Here is a 14,834-nt window from a genome sequence, read left to right as displayed (position 1 = left end):
AGTATCAGGACTTTTCAGGTCAGTGCATCAATTTTGAGAAAAGTAAGCTTTTCCTGGGAAAGATAGCTCCTGCTCGTAAGCAGACAATTGTTGATACCCTTGGAATTCAGATATGCACTTTCCCAACTCGCTACTTAGGAGTTGAAATATTTAAGGGTAGAGTCAAGAAAGAGGCTCTGCTTCCAGTGATGGACAAGGTGAAAGGCCGACTTGCGGGTTGGAAAGGAAAGCTTTTGTCTTTGGCGGGCAGAACGGAGTTGGTCAGATCAGTCATTGCTGGTATCCCTAACCATAGTTTTGCTATTTATTGGTGGTCTTCTTCCCTTTTATCTATAATGGAACGATGGATAAGAAACTTCATTTGGACGGGGGAGACTGAAACGTCCAGAAAAATTACTGTTAAATGGGACTCCCTTTGCATGCCTAAAGAGGAAGGCGGTTTAGGTATCAGGAGACTCCGAGATACCAATAAAGCTATGTTGTGCAAGCTTGCGTGGAGGATCAAGCATGAGAGGACAGCCTGCAGCTCCTTCCTTAAAGCCCGCTTTGTTAAAAAAGATGGTAAGCTCAAGAAAGGAGTTTCTTCCTCTATTGCCTTGGGGGTGAAAAAAGTTTGGAGGTTTGTGGAAGATAATGAGAGATGGATTATCGGTATGGTAATCTTACAAATTTCTGGAAAGATAAATGGTGGGGACCTAAATCAGTTCTAGAGGAGTTAGAGGGTTTTGACCTGACAACTCTTACATTTACAGCTAAAGTGAGAGAATTTATTTGTGGTGGAGAATGGGCGCTCCCTGAGGTGAGGTCGGCGGAGTTGAGAAGAATTTTTGAAAAAATAAAGCAAATTAAAATTCCTTCAGGCGAATTAGATGACACATGCTACTGGTCCTTGTCGACCATGGGAAATTTTTCTACAGCCTCAGCTTAGGAGGGCATCAGAAGGAAGGCTAACAAGACTCCATGGAGCACTCTGGTTTGGAGGAAAGGTCTGCCACCTAGGTTCTCCACTCTAGGCTGGCGCCTTGCACATGGTAGACTGCCAACAGACGAACAGATTAGACATAAGGGGATTTACCTTGTTTCAAGGTGTGCCCTCTGCAACAAAGGCGAGGACAGTATTGATCATATTTTCCTCAGATGCTCCTTCGCGACTTCTGTCTGAAAATCTTTTACTGACAACTTTGATGTGAGATGGAAAATGCATCAGTCGATTAATAATCTGATTAGTTGGTGGAAATCGAAGGGACGAGTAGTCAATCTCAAAACACCTTGGATGATGGGTTTTTCTATTATAGCAGCAAATATTTGGTGGGAAAGAAACAGAAGGTGTCACGATAACAGTGCCAGGAATGATAAGCAGATATTTGATTTTAGTCGGCAAGAGCTCTGTCTTTGCATAGGGAAGGTGAAGGGAGAGGTGAAATCCCCGATTGATGTTATGTGTTGTAGGAGATTGGGTTTATCTGTAGCTCCGTCCAGGTGTCTCCCTCCTCTGGAAGTCCACTGGTGTAAGCCTCATCCAAATTGGCTCAAGATTAATGTTGATGGTAGTGCTCTGGGAAATCCGGGAAGAGCAGAGGCTGGAGGGGTAGCTCGCGACCATGATGGGCAGGTTCGTGATTCTTTTAGTATTTTTCTGGGCATTAAACATATTTATGAAGCTAAGTTTGAGGCTGTTATGGAGGGCATTTTGATGGCAAAGGCGCTGGATGCAAGGGGTCTTTGGATAGAGTCTGACTCGGCTGCGGTGGTCACTGCGATTCAGAGTAACCATATTCCATGGTTCACTCTCCAAAAATGGTTGTCTCTTCTTCCATTCCTGGAATTGATCCCATGGAAGATCTCCCACTGCTTTCGCGAAGCTAACCCAATAGCGGACTATTTGGCAAAACAGGCTTCCAAATCTGGAAACTCTGTATTCTCGGTGTCTTTCCCTAGACATATAACAGAGTTCTTACAGAATGATATTCAGGGTAGGCATCGTTTTAGATTCCCGTAGGGCTTTTTCTAGCTCTCTCTGCTGATGGCCATGCCGAAGGTGGAGATTGCTAGCGGTGCTAGGGGTTTTTTCTTTCTGCCTTACCTTTTTATTGGTTTTTTCTTGTTGATGTATTTTTCCTTCTCTTTTTTATAAAGATCATCTTTTAGCAAAAAAAAAAATTATTAAGGATGTAATGGAAAAGTTTCATGTAAGGGCATGGTTGAACCCATCCACAAACATAATTTTCTTGGTTCATCCGGTCCATGCCTTTTCTAGCTCTCTCTGCTGATGGCCATGCCGAAGGTGGAGATTGCTAGCGGCGCTAGGGGTTTTTTCTTTCTGCCTTACCTTTTTATTGGTTTTTTCTTGTTGATGTATTTTTCCTTCTCTTTTTTATAAAGATCATCTTTTAGCAAAAAAAAAAATTATTAAGGATGTAATGGAAAAGTTTCATGTAAGGGCATGGTTGAACCCATCCACAAACATAATTCTCTTGGTTCATCCGGTCCATGCCTACCCAACTTATCTATATGGACTCCCCCAAAAACGTAGATGACAAGTGAAGCCTATTATGCTAATCAATTAAAAAGAGTTATTAATCATGGCTAATCGATAGAAGTGCATAAAATTAATCTAATCAAAGAGACTCTTTTTCTCTAGTTGATCAAAAGAATGATTTGAGCCAACTGGGCCACCAAGCATCCTATGGCCCTTTTATTTATAAGTCAAAACTTCAACGTAAAGGTTGAAAAAGCTTTCCTAACTTTAATCCCAACATGTTTTCCACTGAAAGTGGATATGGGAGCTTCTTTTTCAAAACATAAAATCCAAGGAGAGTTGGTCTGTATTGGCGGCTCAACCCAGCCTCTTAACCCAGTTTTCAAAATAAACCAAAGGAAAGAAGAATGATACCTAGTCCTGTGGCCTTTGCACCAATGCAAGGTCAATGGGATCGGGCTCCTCTGTAGCGCTACATCATATGGTGTAGATCCAAGGGTGAAAGCTCTCAGACATACAAACTGAGGCATGGACGAGCAACCCAAGGTGCTCCCAGTCCTTGAATCTATGCTACATATCCCCACACAGAGCTAATGAGGGGACATATTGGGCAAGTTTTAAAAATCAATTAATCCTATAAAGAAAGGGGAATCGGCAGGGATCGATCCCGATTTCCACCACTCCATATTTGGAATATCCCTTCCAAGATTCTCTTGAGTTGGTGGGTTTGCATATCAAATGACCGATTCTATGGTTATTGAGACCGATTATGAGTCAATTGGAATCAACAGAGACCAATTGTGTCACTGATTCCCATTTTAAAATTCTAGTACACAGATATTTTCGTATTTCATAGGAGCCAGACCATCATTTCGCCTCCTTTGTGTTTGGGTGCAAGAGTTACAAGAGTAGGTACCTTCTTTTTCCCTGAAGTTGATGATTTCATTTTCCTATACTAAGTAGAACCACCAAAGTGGATGGACCCTGAATTTATTGGTCAACCGGGTTGGACCGATGTCAATGTCATCTTAGATTATAGTGCTTAGCTGTTCATCGTTTGTCTCTAATCAAAATTGTATTTAAATTCCAAGTTTGGTAGCAATCCAATAGTACATGCTTGGTGTGTCGTATAGAGAAAGAAATGAAAATAAATAAATTTAAAATAATCTTTACGAAGAGACCTTAACAATTATGGATTGATCTCCCTTTTCAGTCTGTTTCCCACTGAGGTTTACAGTACAATGCAAGAAAAGAAGCCAAGACTTTTTCCAACGTTTGGGAAAGGTGGAAATAGTGCTCTCAATACAATATCAAATTTTTTTATTATACTGTTTAGTTACAAAGCAAAATAAATTCATCATTTCACATATCCATAAGGTGGCATAATTTTGTTTTGGTAGGGGTATAAACATAATTAATTGGGAAAATGATCCCTACTGATTGCACGTTCCTATGCTCAAACACAAGGGTGGCAAAAAAATTACCTTGTCCCTACTTAGTTGGATGCTTGTGCATGTCCTTTATTGGTTTCAGAGCTGGGGTAGTGGCCACATAATCAGGTAGTAATTCTCAACCTTAATTAATTATTACAAAAATGAAGGTTCACTAGTCATATAACCCTAGATAGTCGAAATTAGTTAGGAATCAATCTGATTTACCTTAACCCTGGAAACAGTCGACTTGCTAGATCCAATTTGGATTTTTAAATCTAGAAGTTAAGTCACATCTCACACCAGTTGGATTGTTGTCCAAATAACAGAATTGCCATTTATTTAGGATCGGGCTCCTCTCCAATGAGAAGATCGCCCAACGAACCCTATGTGTGCAATACCTGACACATTCTAATCCAACGGTTGGGAATTCTACTAACCAAAAAACCACGTCCATTACCCCACTTACCCGACTAGTAGCTACCCAAACCTGAGCCTACTACCCTCTCCCTCCATATCCTTCATCTTCATCCTTCATCCCCCTCTCATCCAATCTCAATTCTGATGTGGTTCTCAGTTCTCAAGATTTCAATATTGAGATTGGAAGGGAGGGGGATGAAGGATGAAAATGAAGCATATACGGGAGGGAGTGGTAGTAGCATTGGGTTTGGGTTAGAGTTTGAATGGCTAGTAGTCGGGTTAAGTAGAGAAATGGTTGTGGTTTTTGGTTGGTAGATCTTTCAACCGTTGGATTAGAATATGCCAAATGTCACACATGGCTCATTGGCCGATCTCCTTATTGGAAAGCAGCCCAATCCTCAACTTATGGATTCTACATTACTTTTGGGTATTTTTGTTGAGTGAAACATTTAGTGGGTAGTTTTGTAAATCTAAACCTAATTTTGAATATTTTTGTTAACTAAAACTTTAGGTAGTTTGTTTTGTAGAAAGAAAGTATATAATCATATAATTTTTCCATTTTCTTTTCGGTTTCGAATTTCTATATGCCTATATTCTATAATGTATACATAATTTTAGGTATTAGTATTGTATTGACTGTGACCAATATTGATACCTGACCAATACCGTATGGGGGGGCTGATAAAAGGGGAGGGCAGGGCACAACGATCCAAATAAAATCCCATTTAGGCTATGTTTGGTAGCCAAGAGAAGAAAAAAAAAAAAGAAAAAAGAATCTAGAAAAGAAAAGAAAAGAAAAGAAAAGAAAAGAAAAAAAAATATGTATGTTTGGTAATCAAGAGAAGAAGAGAAAAAAATTCAAAAAATTTTGAATTTTATAAGAAATAGATACATAGGAAATCATTGTGTAATCAATCATTTTTTGTTTTATTATGTTTTCAAAATTTCTCATGTTTTCTTGTGTTTTATGCAAGATTTTTTGGGGGACCAACAGAGAACTTCACAATTCTCAAGAGGAATTTTGAATTTCAAATGTTGAATCTCCTCTTCGGTGAAGACATATCAAGTGCAAAGAGAATTTCCTAAAGTAAGAAAAAAATACAATTATTTGTACTCTTTTCTTTTCTTTCTCTTGGCTACCAAACACAGCCTTAACGGGGTAAAAACCAAAGTGTAAAACGATCCGAACTGGCCAATACGACGGATCCCGTATACGATATTATACCGATACCGGTACCGACATCATGCTCTAAAACCCTGACTCTGTAGCGTTAAAGCGACTCCCATTAGCCGCGCTAAAGTCTACACTACTTTTGAAACTGAACATCGAAGACCCAATCCAGAGAGAGAGAGAGAGAGAGAGATGAGAGCCCTTCAAGTTCAGTTGATTCAGCTTCGGTTGCTCCACTTTCTCCTCCTTTTGACCTACAGAGAAAGCACAGTTAATCACCCAACGGTAACCCAACAATGGTCAACATCATTACCTCCCAGCACCCCTCATCATCACCTTTTCCTCTATATCCACTACAACTACATCCACTCCAGAGCCAGCCCACTTCTTCACTCATTGCCACAATCGATTTCTCAGTTCCCAAACCAGAAAATTTTCTGTATACCATCTATCTCTGTTGGGTCATTTTCCGTTCGTTTCAATTCTTCTCCCCTCTCTCTCTCTCTCTCTCTCTCTCTCTCTCTCCTCGAATCAGTTCCAACTTCAAGCTAAGGAAGCAAGGAGTATAGGGTTAGGTGGAATTTGATGGAATTGCGTCATTTTTGTGCTGGGTTTCTTCTCATTTTTGAGTTCTGGAGGATTGTTCTTTGTGATCAAGAAGGTACGCATTGCTTTTGTTCTAACTCCAAGTAGAGCAAATCATTAAAACTTGGGTTGATTTCTATCCCAAAAAAATATGAAATTTAAGAAGCACTCAGTTTTATTTGCTTGAAATGCACTTTGTTTTTGTTCCATTCTCATGAACTTGCGTTCTAATTGATAGTTTGTTGGGGATATCTTTTATTATGTAACCGTTTATTATGTAACCGTTTATATCTGTTTGAGAATCCACATTGGTGCTTGATGGATGATACTATTTTACTCTGTTCTGTTGTAGTTAATGCAGATTTTTAATTGAATCTATGACTTAAATTGATGGTTGATTGTTTCTTTCAATCTGGATATACTATTTTTTAAAACATTTTTTAATGTTGTATTGAAATGTCAAAGACATGCACTTGTTTCAAGCTCCATATTCATTCAATTTTTTCCCCATAAATTCTTTTTATACCATCTACATTGAGGGTTGATTGTTGATAACTAATTTACCCTATGTACCTGAACTATTCCTTTGTTTTTAAATGACCTTTGGATCTTATTTTTGTAGCTGACAATGGTTTATTCATTTTGTACTAAACAGGTTTCTTGAGTTTATATTGTGGAGGAGGCAGGAGTTATGTGGATTCTTCTAACATTTCATGGGTTCCGGACATACTTATGTGAATTCAGGCAACATCACTACAGTTAACTTCATTGATGGTACTTCATCATCTCAAGTCCCCGTGCGGTTCTTCCCAGATTCTCAAGAAGGCCGCAACTGTTACAAACTGCCTGTCAAGAATATGTCATCCATGGTTCTTGCTAGGCCACAGTTTTACTACAAGAACTATGATGGACTAGGGAAGCCTCCATCCTTTTCAGTTTCTCTTGGGACAGCCATCACTACTATCATAAATCTTACTATCTATGATCCCTGGGTTGAAGAGTTTGTATGGCCAGTTACTAAAGAAACTCTCTCTTTCTGTTTAATTTCTATTCCTAATGAGGGAGCTCCAGTTATTTCTTCCCTTGAAGTTCGCCCGCTCCCTGAAGGAGCTTACACTAGTCTCATGGAGGACTTCCCAAATACATCGCTAAGGAAGCGCTATAGAATCAATTGTGGTTACAACAATGGATCACTACGGTAAAAGGCTTGTTAGTCATCATTGTTGTTCTTTTTTAATTTCTCTGAAAATCTTTTGTCCATAATCATTTTTTTTTTCCTTCATAAAACCAGGTACCCTGTTGATTCTTATGATCGTATATGGGATATTGATCAGGATTTCTCTCCTCCTCAGCTATCATCTGACTTCAACATTCAGCTTCCTTTAGATCTATCAGGAATTAAGGAAAGCCCACCACTTAATGTTCTTCAGTCGGCAAGGGTTCTAGCACGAAAGAGTGTTTTGGTTTACAACTTTCCTCTTGATACACTAGGAGATTTTTACATTGTCCTTTATTTTGCTGGGATTCTACCTGTATCACCCTCATTTGATATATTAATTAATGGGGATGTTGTTAGTTCTAACTATACTGTGAAGAATTGGGTAGCCAGTGTTCTCATTTTTACTCAGAGGGGCATCCGAAGCTTGAACATAACGTTTCAAAATATCAGTTTCTATCCATTAATAAATGCAATCGAGGTGTATGAGATTGTTGGGATTCCCTTGGAGGCTTCTTCAACTACAGGTGCCTTAAGTACTGAAGTAGATTACCGCTTCTCATAACAGATACATTATCATTTTTACTGGTGAAAAGTTCACTCACAGTATGTTAATATGTGCTGCAGTTTCAGCCCTCCAGGTTATCCAACAGTCTACTGGTTTAGATCTAGGATGGGAAGATGATCCGTGTTCTCCAACAGAATGGAAACACATTGGATGTGAAGGAAGCATGGTTACATCATTGTAAGTGTAATATTTAGAAAGAATTATATTCATCTCAATGTCCCTGGTGATCTTATTATGGGGTTACCGCGCTTTTTCTCTGATAGGGAGCTTGCAGATATTAACTTGAGGGCAATCAGCCCGACATTTGGTGACCTGCTGGATCTCAAGACATTGTAAGACCTCTAAAACGCACTTATGAGACTAGTTATAAATAATTTTTTGTAAGTGTTTATTGTTTCGTTGCCCCTGGGAATCTTGCTTCAGGGATTTGCACAACACATCACTCACTGGACAGATACAGAATTTGGATAGCCTGCAACAACTTGAAAATTTGTAAGGATCTTCCTGGCTAGCTTATATAATCCTAGTCCATACTTTGTGAGTTTTGAGTTTAACATGGAATAAATATTGCAGGAACCTGAGTTTCAATAAGCTGACATCCTTTGGGTCTGATTTTGACACCTTGGTTAGCCTTCAGATTCTGTAAGTTCCACATGAAGCGCTTTTGGAAGCTAGCTTTCATGTATTCTGTCATATGTACCAATCAGGCTATGGAATTATAGCCTTGTTCAGCATAATGATGATATTTCATGTCCCAAAACGCCTGTGCTGGACCCAGAGATGGATATGAAATTTACTACTAGTTAAAAAAGGACGTACCCAGTGCATGAAATTTACAACTAATGTTGCATTGTATTTGTTCTGTATGAAGGGACTTGCAAAATAATAACTTAGAAGGTTCTGTTCCCGATAGCTTGGGAATTTTGAAGAATCTTCATCTACTGTAAGTTGACAAACAAGTTCAGCTAGTGATGTGACAGTCCTGTTTGCTGAGTCCAATACTGACTAGTGTTCTGATAAACACAAACTCTTATGTGCAGAAACCTACAAAACAATAAACTTATAGGCCCCCTCCCACAGTCTTTAAACAGAGAAAGTTTGGAAGTTAGGTATGAATTTGATGCTTTATCATTTCTCATTTACAGAAGGATACTTTATCTGGCAACAAGACTCCAACACTTTTATGCATGTCTTTGTGCAGAACATCGGGTAATTTGTGTCTTTCCTTCTCCTCATCAACATGCAATGGTATTACAGGCAATACTTCAATTGAAGTTCCACAGGTTACGGTTTTCAATCCAAAGAAGCATAGGGGCCATGGTCAAAGGGTAATTATAACTGGTACAATTGGAGGTGTCTTGTGTGCTGTTCTCCTTATTGCACTTTCAGTATTCATGTACATGAGGAAGAGAAATGAGACAGAAGTCACAGCTACAACAAGTATGAAGGGTTCAGAGTTGACAAAATACTAATTTCTTTTGTTTTTTATTAGATTTTGTCTTCATTCTCACAAAATTTGTGCCTGTAAACTTTAGGGACAGAAACTGCAATGTGGAACTGGAATGCAACAAGGATCTTATCTTACAAAGAGATCAAAGCAGCTACAAAAAACTTTAAGGAGGTTATCGGTCGTGGTAGTTTTGGTTCCGTTTATATTGGAAAACTCCCTGAGGGAAAATTAGTTGCTGTAAAAGTGCGGTTCGACCAATCTCAACTTGGGGCTGATTCCTTTATTAATGAGGTTTACCAACCTACTCTTCAGAATGCTATAGTAATATTAACAAACATTTAAAAAATCTATGTTAGATAAAAGGAAACTTAGTGCTTCATAATTGTGTACTAAATTCATCTTTGATAGTTCCCCTCTCCCTGCAAAAGGATTGAAAACAAAAATGAGAAGAAACAAAGTATTTTGTTGGTAACATTCAGAAACGCACTAGTGTAACCAAATTTGTATGATCATCTCAACATATATCTGTTAAGTTGACTATCCTTATATGTATCACATTTTTTTTTATAAAATACCCTTTCCCCTGGGAAGTTGGGCTAACCTGGACTGGAAATTGATGGGCCAATACTTGTCTATGTGTTTACAAGAATACCTGATATGAAATCTAAAATAAATAAAGGAGTTTTATGGATTAGATACTTGTCTATGTGTTCTTCCAAAAAAGATAAATAAATGTAAACCTTTAAATAGTTGATTTTAATCACAGGCTACCCAAACCTGGCCAGGGTGAGAACTAAGAAGTCAAACAAAGTCTGTTGCCTTTGAAATATTAGTTCCTTCTAATGCTTTACAAGGAATTACATGGACTTCCATTCTTGCTCAGAATGTAATTGGTCGAAATCATCTGGTCTTCATTTAGTAAATTCTATGGCTTCTGCGTTTTTTCTGAACTTCCTGCTTGGAAATGAAATTATCCACTTTCTTTCTCTCCTGTATTTGTTGTCATTCAGTATACAAAGTGGAGCCCTTAGAGAAGGTTCCAGGTCCCTTGGTCCTCCCTCAGCTCAATGCTTCTTGTTTGATCTAAGTCTCATGATTTTCTCTGTCATTGGGGGTGCAGGTGCATCTTTTATCCCAAGTTCACCATCAAAATCTTGTATCCTTGGAAGGATTTTGTTATGAATCAAAACAACAAATCTTAGTTTATGAGTATTTACCTGGTGGATCATTGGCTGATGCTCTATATGGTATGCTGTATCAAACAAATTGATTTTATCTCCAACTCTTTCACACATAAATCCATTGTTTCAACCTTCTACTTCTTCCTATAATTTGAAGTGAGCATTTCTTTTCCAGGTCCAAACAGCAAAAAGGTAATGTTAAGCTGGGTGCGCAGACTGCAAATTGCTGTTGATGCTGCTAAAGGTACATATTTTTTCTATATCAAACTATTATAATCTTTCTACTGTCAGGAAGCTATCATTAATATATATGATATTAATGATTCTCTTCAAATATTTCCCTTGAAAGGATTGGATTATTTGCACAATGGAAGCAATCCACGAATCATACACCGCGATGTCAAGTGCAGCAACATTCTTTTAGACTCGGAGATGAATGCCAAGGTCTGCGATTTTGGTCTCTCTAAGCAAGTACCTCGGTCAGATGCAACTCATGTGACCACTGTTGTAAAGGGCACTGCTGGCTATCTTGACCCAGAGTAAGTCTTTAAGTCATCCTTTACTTGATTCTCGATGAAGTACTTCTTTATTCTCATTCATCATTTCCTTGTGCAGGTATTATTCCACCCAGCAATTAACTGAGAAAAGTGATGTCTATAGCTTTGGCGTTGTACTTTTGGAGCTCATCTGTGGTCGTGAACCGTTGAGTCATGCTGGCACTCCAGATTCATATAATTTGGTGTTATGGGTACTCTCGATTTCCTGGTTTCTTAAACGAACACACTTCTAGGAACATGGCCTCCTATCAGTACAAAATCTGCATGCATTGAATTTTCTTTTGTGTATAATGCAAGAAATTTTATGGATTCATTGGGAAAAAGCACTTCTGAATAGATGATCCAGAGTGATTGAAGGGATTGCTTTTAATAATTAAGAAAGAAATAGGGAAATCATAACTTGCCTTTGATTAGGATGCACAACTCAAGGATTCTATGATAAGAATCATAGTCTTGATCTCTAGTTCATAGTAAAAGATAGTGGTATAAGTCTATTTGTTTGAGGTGTTGCTATTGCTTTGACAGCTTAAAACTATGTCAGGTGTATAAAGGCTACTTTAGCTAGGAAGAGATGGAACAAATCACCTTATCATTGCATTAGTATAGCTTTGATGCTTCAATTGAGTAGCATGCCATTTGTATATGCTGCATGCACTGCATGTATCTGTTTATCTTGTAATTGAGGAGGTGTATAATCCTATCTTAGATGTTACTGTTCTTTTCTTGTTCTACACAAATTGGGTCCACATCTAGTTCATATTTTCACCAGGATTTCATTTTTTTTTTTTTTTTGGGGGGTGGGGGTGGTTGGAAATAAAAGTGTTGTTTCTGCACCCAATGAGTCTCTTTCATGGGTTCTTTTTCTTTTTAAATAATAGACTAGGGAGCATCTTGGAGTTTGAAGGGATTATTAGATCAAGTCTTGAGACATGCATTATCTAGCCTTTAGGTACTTTTGTACAAGATGTTTTTAGATTTTGATTAAGAGGTTGATTGTGATACTTGGGGAAACATAATCATTTCACTAATTTTGGCTGATTTCAAGTTTCAACACCCAGGAAAGAGAAATAATTCATTAATTTCAACAAATTTCTCTCGAACTTTCAAACATTGTACATCTGCTACTGAGAATTTCAAAATCCTGTTTTTTGCCTCGTGATCATTTGGTTCACAATTTTATACCGGAATCATTGAACTTGGTATTTACATTGTTTTAAACTTTGGATAACAAAGAAATTAATTGTGAAACCAAATTATCAAGGCCATCTCAGTGAAGTCTCCAATCTAGGCAGGGGCATTTACTTTTCTTCTTTCACTTTGACATTTGAGGATAATCCTATTTAAAAAAGACTGCATTTAATTCTTTCATAAATATAGAGAGCTCATTATTAATGGTGGACCATATTTTCGATAGGGATGAAGTGGTAGGCAGGTATTCAGTAGCCCAATCCTCTTTGCACTCTAAGATTATGTCAGAGGTTCTTTTCTGGACATATAGTGTCTGAGTTTCCATAAGAAAGCAAGATTATCTAGGGTTCTAAATTATGAGTCTAGTAATATTTCAGTGTCCTCTATGTTTTGACTAGAGCTGAATGGAAATATTTGGATCCATGTAGCCAACCCCATTTAGTTGGGATGAGTCTTATTTGACTTGTAATACTTTGGTGTTCTTTATTAACTTTATGTTGTACCTCTTATAAGATTTGTTCATGTATCTTGTTGATGCTAACATTTGTGTATGCATCTTCTTGATGTTAATGTTGAAGATTATCTTGAAGTCGAAAGTTTTGGCTTTGACCTTATTATGCCCAATGAAATTTGACATTTACCATCATTCATATTCAGTCAGTCTGTTCTACAGTTAGTCAGTTCTAAAAATTTGATTGTCACCGTGCAGGCCAAACCATATTTGCAAGCAGGTGCTTTTGAGATAGTGGATGAATGTTTAAAGGGAACTTTTGCTCCAGAGAGTATGCAAAAGGCAGCTTCTGTAGCTTCAAGGTCTGTGGAGAGAGATGCATCACAAAGGCCAACAATGGCTGACATATTGGCAGAGCTAAAAGAAGCCTACAGTATTCAGCTCTCATACCTTGCAGCTAGGGGACATATAAGTTATTTCTACCATCTCTCCTTGTCCAATGATTGAGATATCTATCTTAAACTTTATTTGATAATTTGTTTATGGAGGATGAGATTATAGAAGCCTGATTCTAGCATAAATATGTAGAGTTTCCTTAGGAAGAGATGTGATCAAGAATATTTTCTAGCAAGTTTTCCTCTTTAACTTTCTGAGTATTTATTTGATATTCATTGGTGTATGGTGTGGCTACAACATATGCCTTAACTTTCTGACTATTTAAGTTGAATCTTTGTGCTTCTCTCCTTCATGTTCAGATATCGTTTTTTTCTGGCAATTCAATGATCACAACTACCAGTGATATGCTTTCGTTGAGCGGGAATTAGCAATAACCAATTCATCCATCTTGTCAAGCCTCAAGGTCTAGGGCCTCCTTGTAGGTAAAAAAAAGGTCTGCACATTGTAAACAGGCTATGCTGAAAATGCTCATCATAAGATACTTCTTTGGTAGGAAATTGCTTAGTGGTTGGCAAAGACTGGTTTTCAGAACCCAGATCTCTTTTAGCAGTACTTGCAAATATTACCAGCTTAAATGGCAACAGATAACTTTCTCGCATCTTTGATTGAAACTTGACCTGTGAGTAGGGGATTGTGGGGTCTATCTGTCAACAAAATTTCAATCTCATCCCAAACAGCTGTTTAGGAAATCCAATAAAAAAAAAAAGAATATAGGGTAGTTTGGGCCAACTTTAGTGGTACCCGTTTTAAATTTTAATCCAATCCAACCTAGCCATGTGTCGAAACAAAAATGCACATTTATAATGTTCTTTTCCCATTCAATGGTTTGCATTTGTCCAGTTGGCATGCCACACGGCCAGAATCAGGGTGCAGGCACATCAATCCCAAGTTCCCAACTACACCTCCAGATGCGCATTTTCTTTGCCACATTGTATTGAATTAAACAAACTTTTCATCATAATCTGTTCAAGACCCCAACATACCTGATTATAAATGGGATGGGCTCTGACATCTCTGTCTGTCCCTGGCCATTTAATAATCAGGCTAGTTTGGACTGGGCTTATATGTTACAGGAATAAAAAATATATGGGCTCAAGACCCAACGCTGAAACAAAAATATGTGTCTAGAGTCTAGAATCTAGAGACCTGTTTGTATGAGTCTTACTACCCCTTTGTCTAATATTTAACATGTGATGTTTTATGAATATTACGAGGCACTACCATTCGTGAATCGTGACTGCTATCAGAAGCCTAGAAGAAATTTGGAAAAACTAGTGGTGTCAAAACCAAGCCTGAACCGATAAAATCGATCGAAACCTATCGATAATATTTGAATCGAATCAAATCGATCTTTATTGGATTGGTTTTGGACTAAGGTATGTTGGGATCGGTCCGAACTGATCAATAACCAAGCTGAATGAAATCAATAAAAAAATAAATGATTATGAGATTATATATTGGTGAATTGACCATCCATTTTCTACAATATGAGTGAAAAAAAAAATTATTGTAAGGAGAATTGTTACAAATCATTGAATATTATGTTATGAATATAGAAATTGATTTGTAAAAAAATTGTAATAATGCTTCTATTGATTTCTTTGTTCACTATAGAAAACCAGTTGGATAGTTAAATGAATGATTAGATAATAGGGTTCATTTTTTTATTTCAATATTAGTTA

The 14,834-nt window shown here is 37.7% G+C and overlaps 1 protein-coding gene across 1 annotated transcript; it reads left to right on the top strand.

The window, feature by feature from the left end:
* The first annotated feature begins 5,661 nt into the window (after positions 1–5,661).
* LOC122090131 (probable LRR receptor-like serine/threonine-protein kinase At5g48740) lies at positions 5,662–13,439 on the top strand. The gene is given in 17 exon segments (XM_042659983.1): positions 5,662–6,161; positions 6,741–6,809; positions 6,812–7,283; positions 7,377–7,828; positions 7,929–8,046; positions 8,133–8,201; positions 8,293–8,361; positions 8,443–8,511; positions 8,741–8,812; positions 8,910–8,978; positions 9,071–9,309; positions 9,405–9,610; positions 10,440–10,566; positions 10,676–10,744; positions 10,850–11,039; positions 11,116–11,248; positions 12,955–13,439. Coding segments are annotated over 17 exon segments (2,748 nt in total). The 5' UTR covers positions 5,662–6,085; the 3' UTR covers positions 13,204–13,439.
* The last annotated feature ends 1,395 nt before the right edge of the window (positions 13,440–14,834 follow it).

The sequence above is a fragment of the Macadamia integrifolia genome, chromosome 2 (assembly GCF_013358625.1).
Source record: "Macadamia integrifolia cultivar HAES 741 chromosome 2, SCU_Mint_v3, whole genome shotgun sequence".
Lineage (NCBI taxonomy): Eukaryota > Viridiplantae > Streptophyta > Magnoliopsida > Proteales > Proteaceae > Macadamia > Macadamia integrifolia.
Note: the sequence above shows the minus strand (reverse complement) of the source record. Positions and strands in the feature narration are given on the sequence as shown.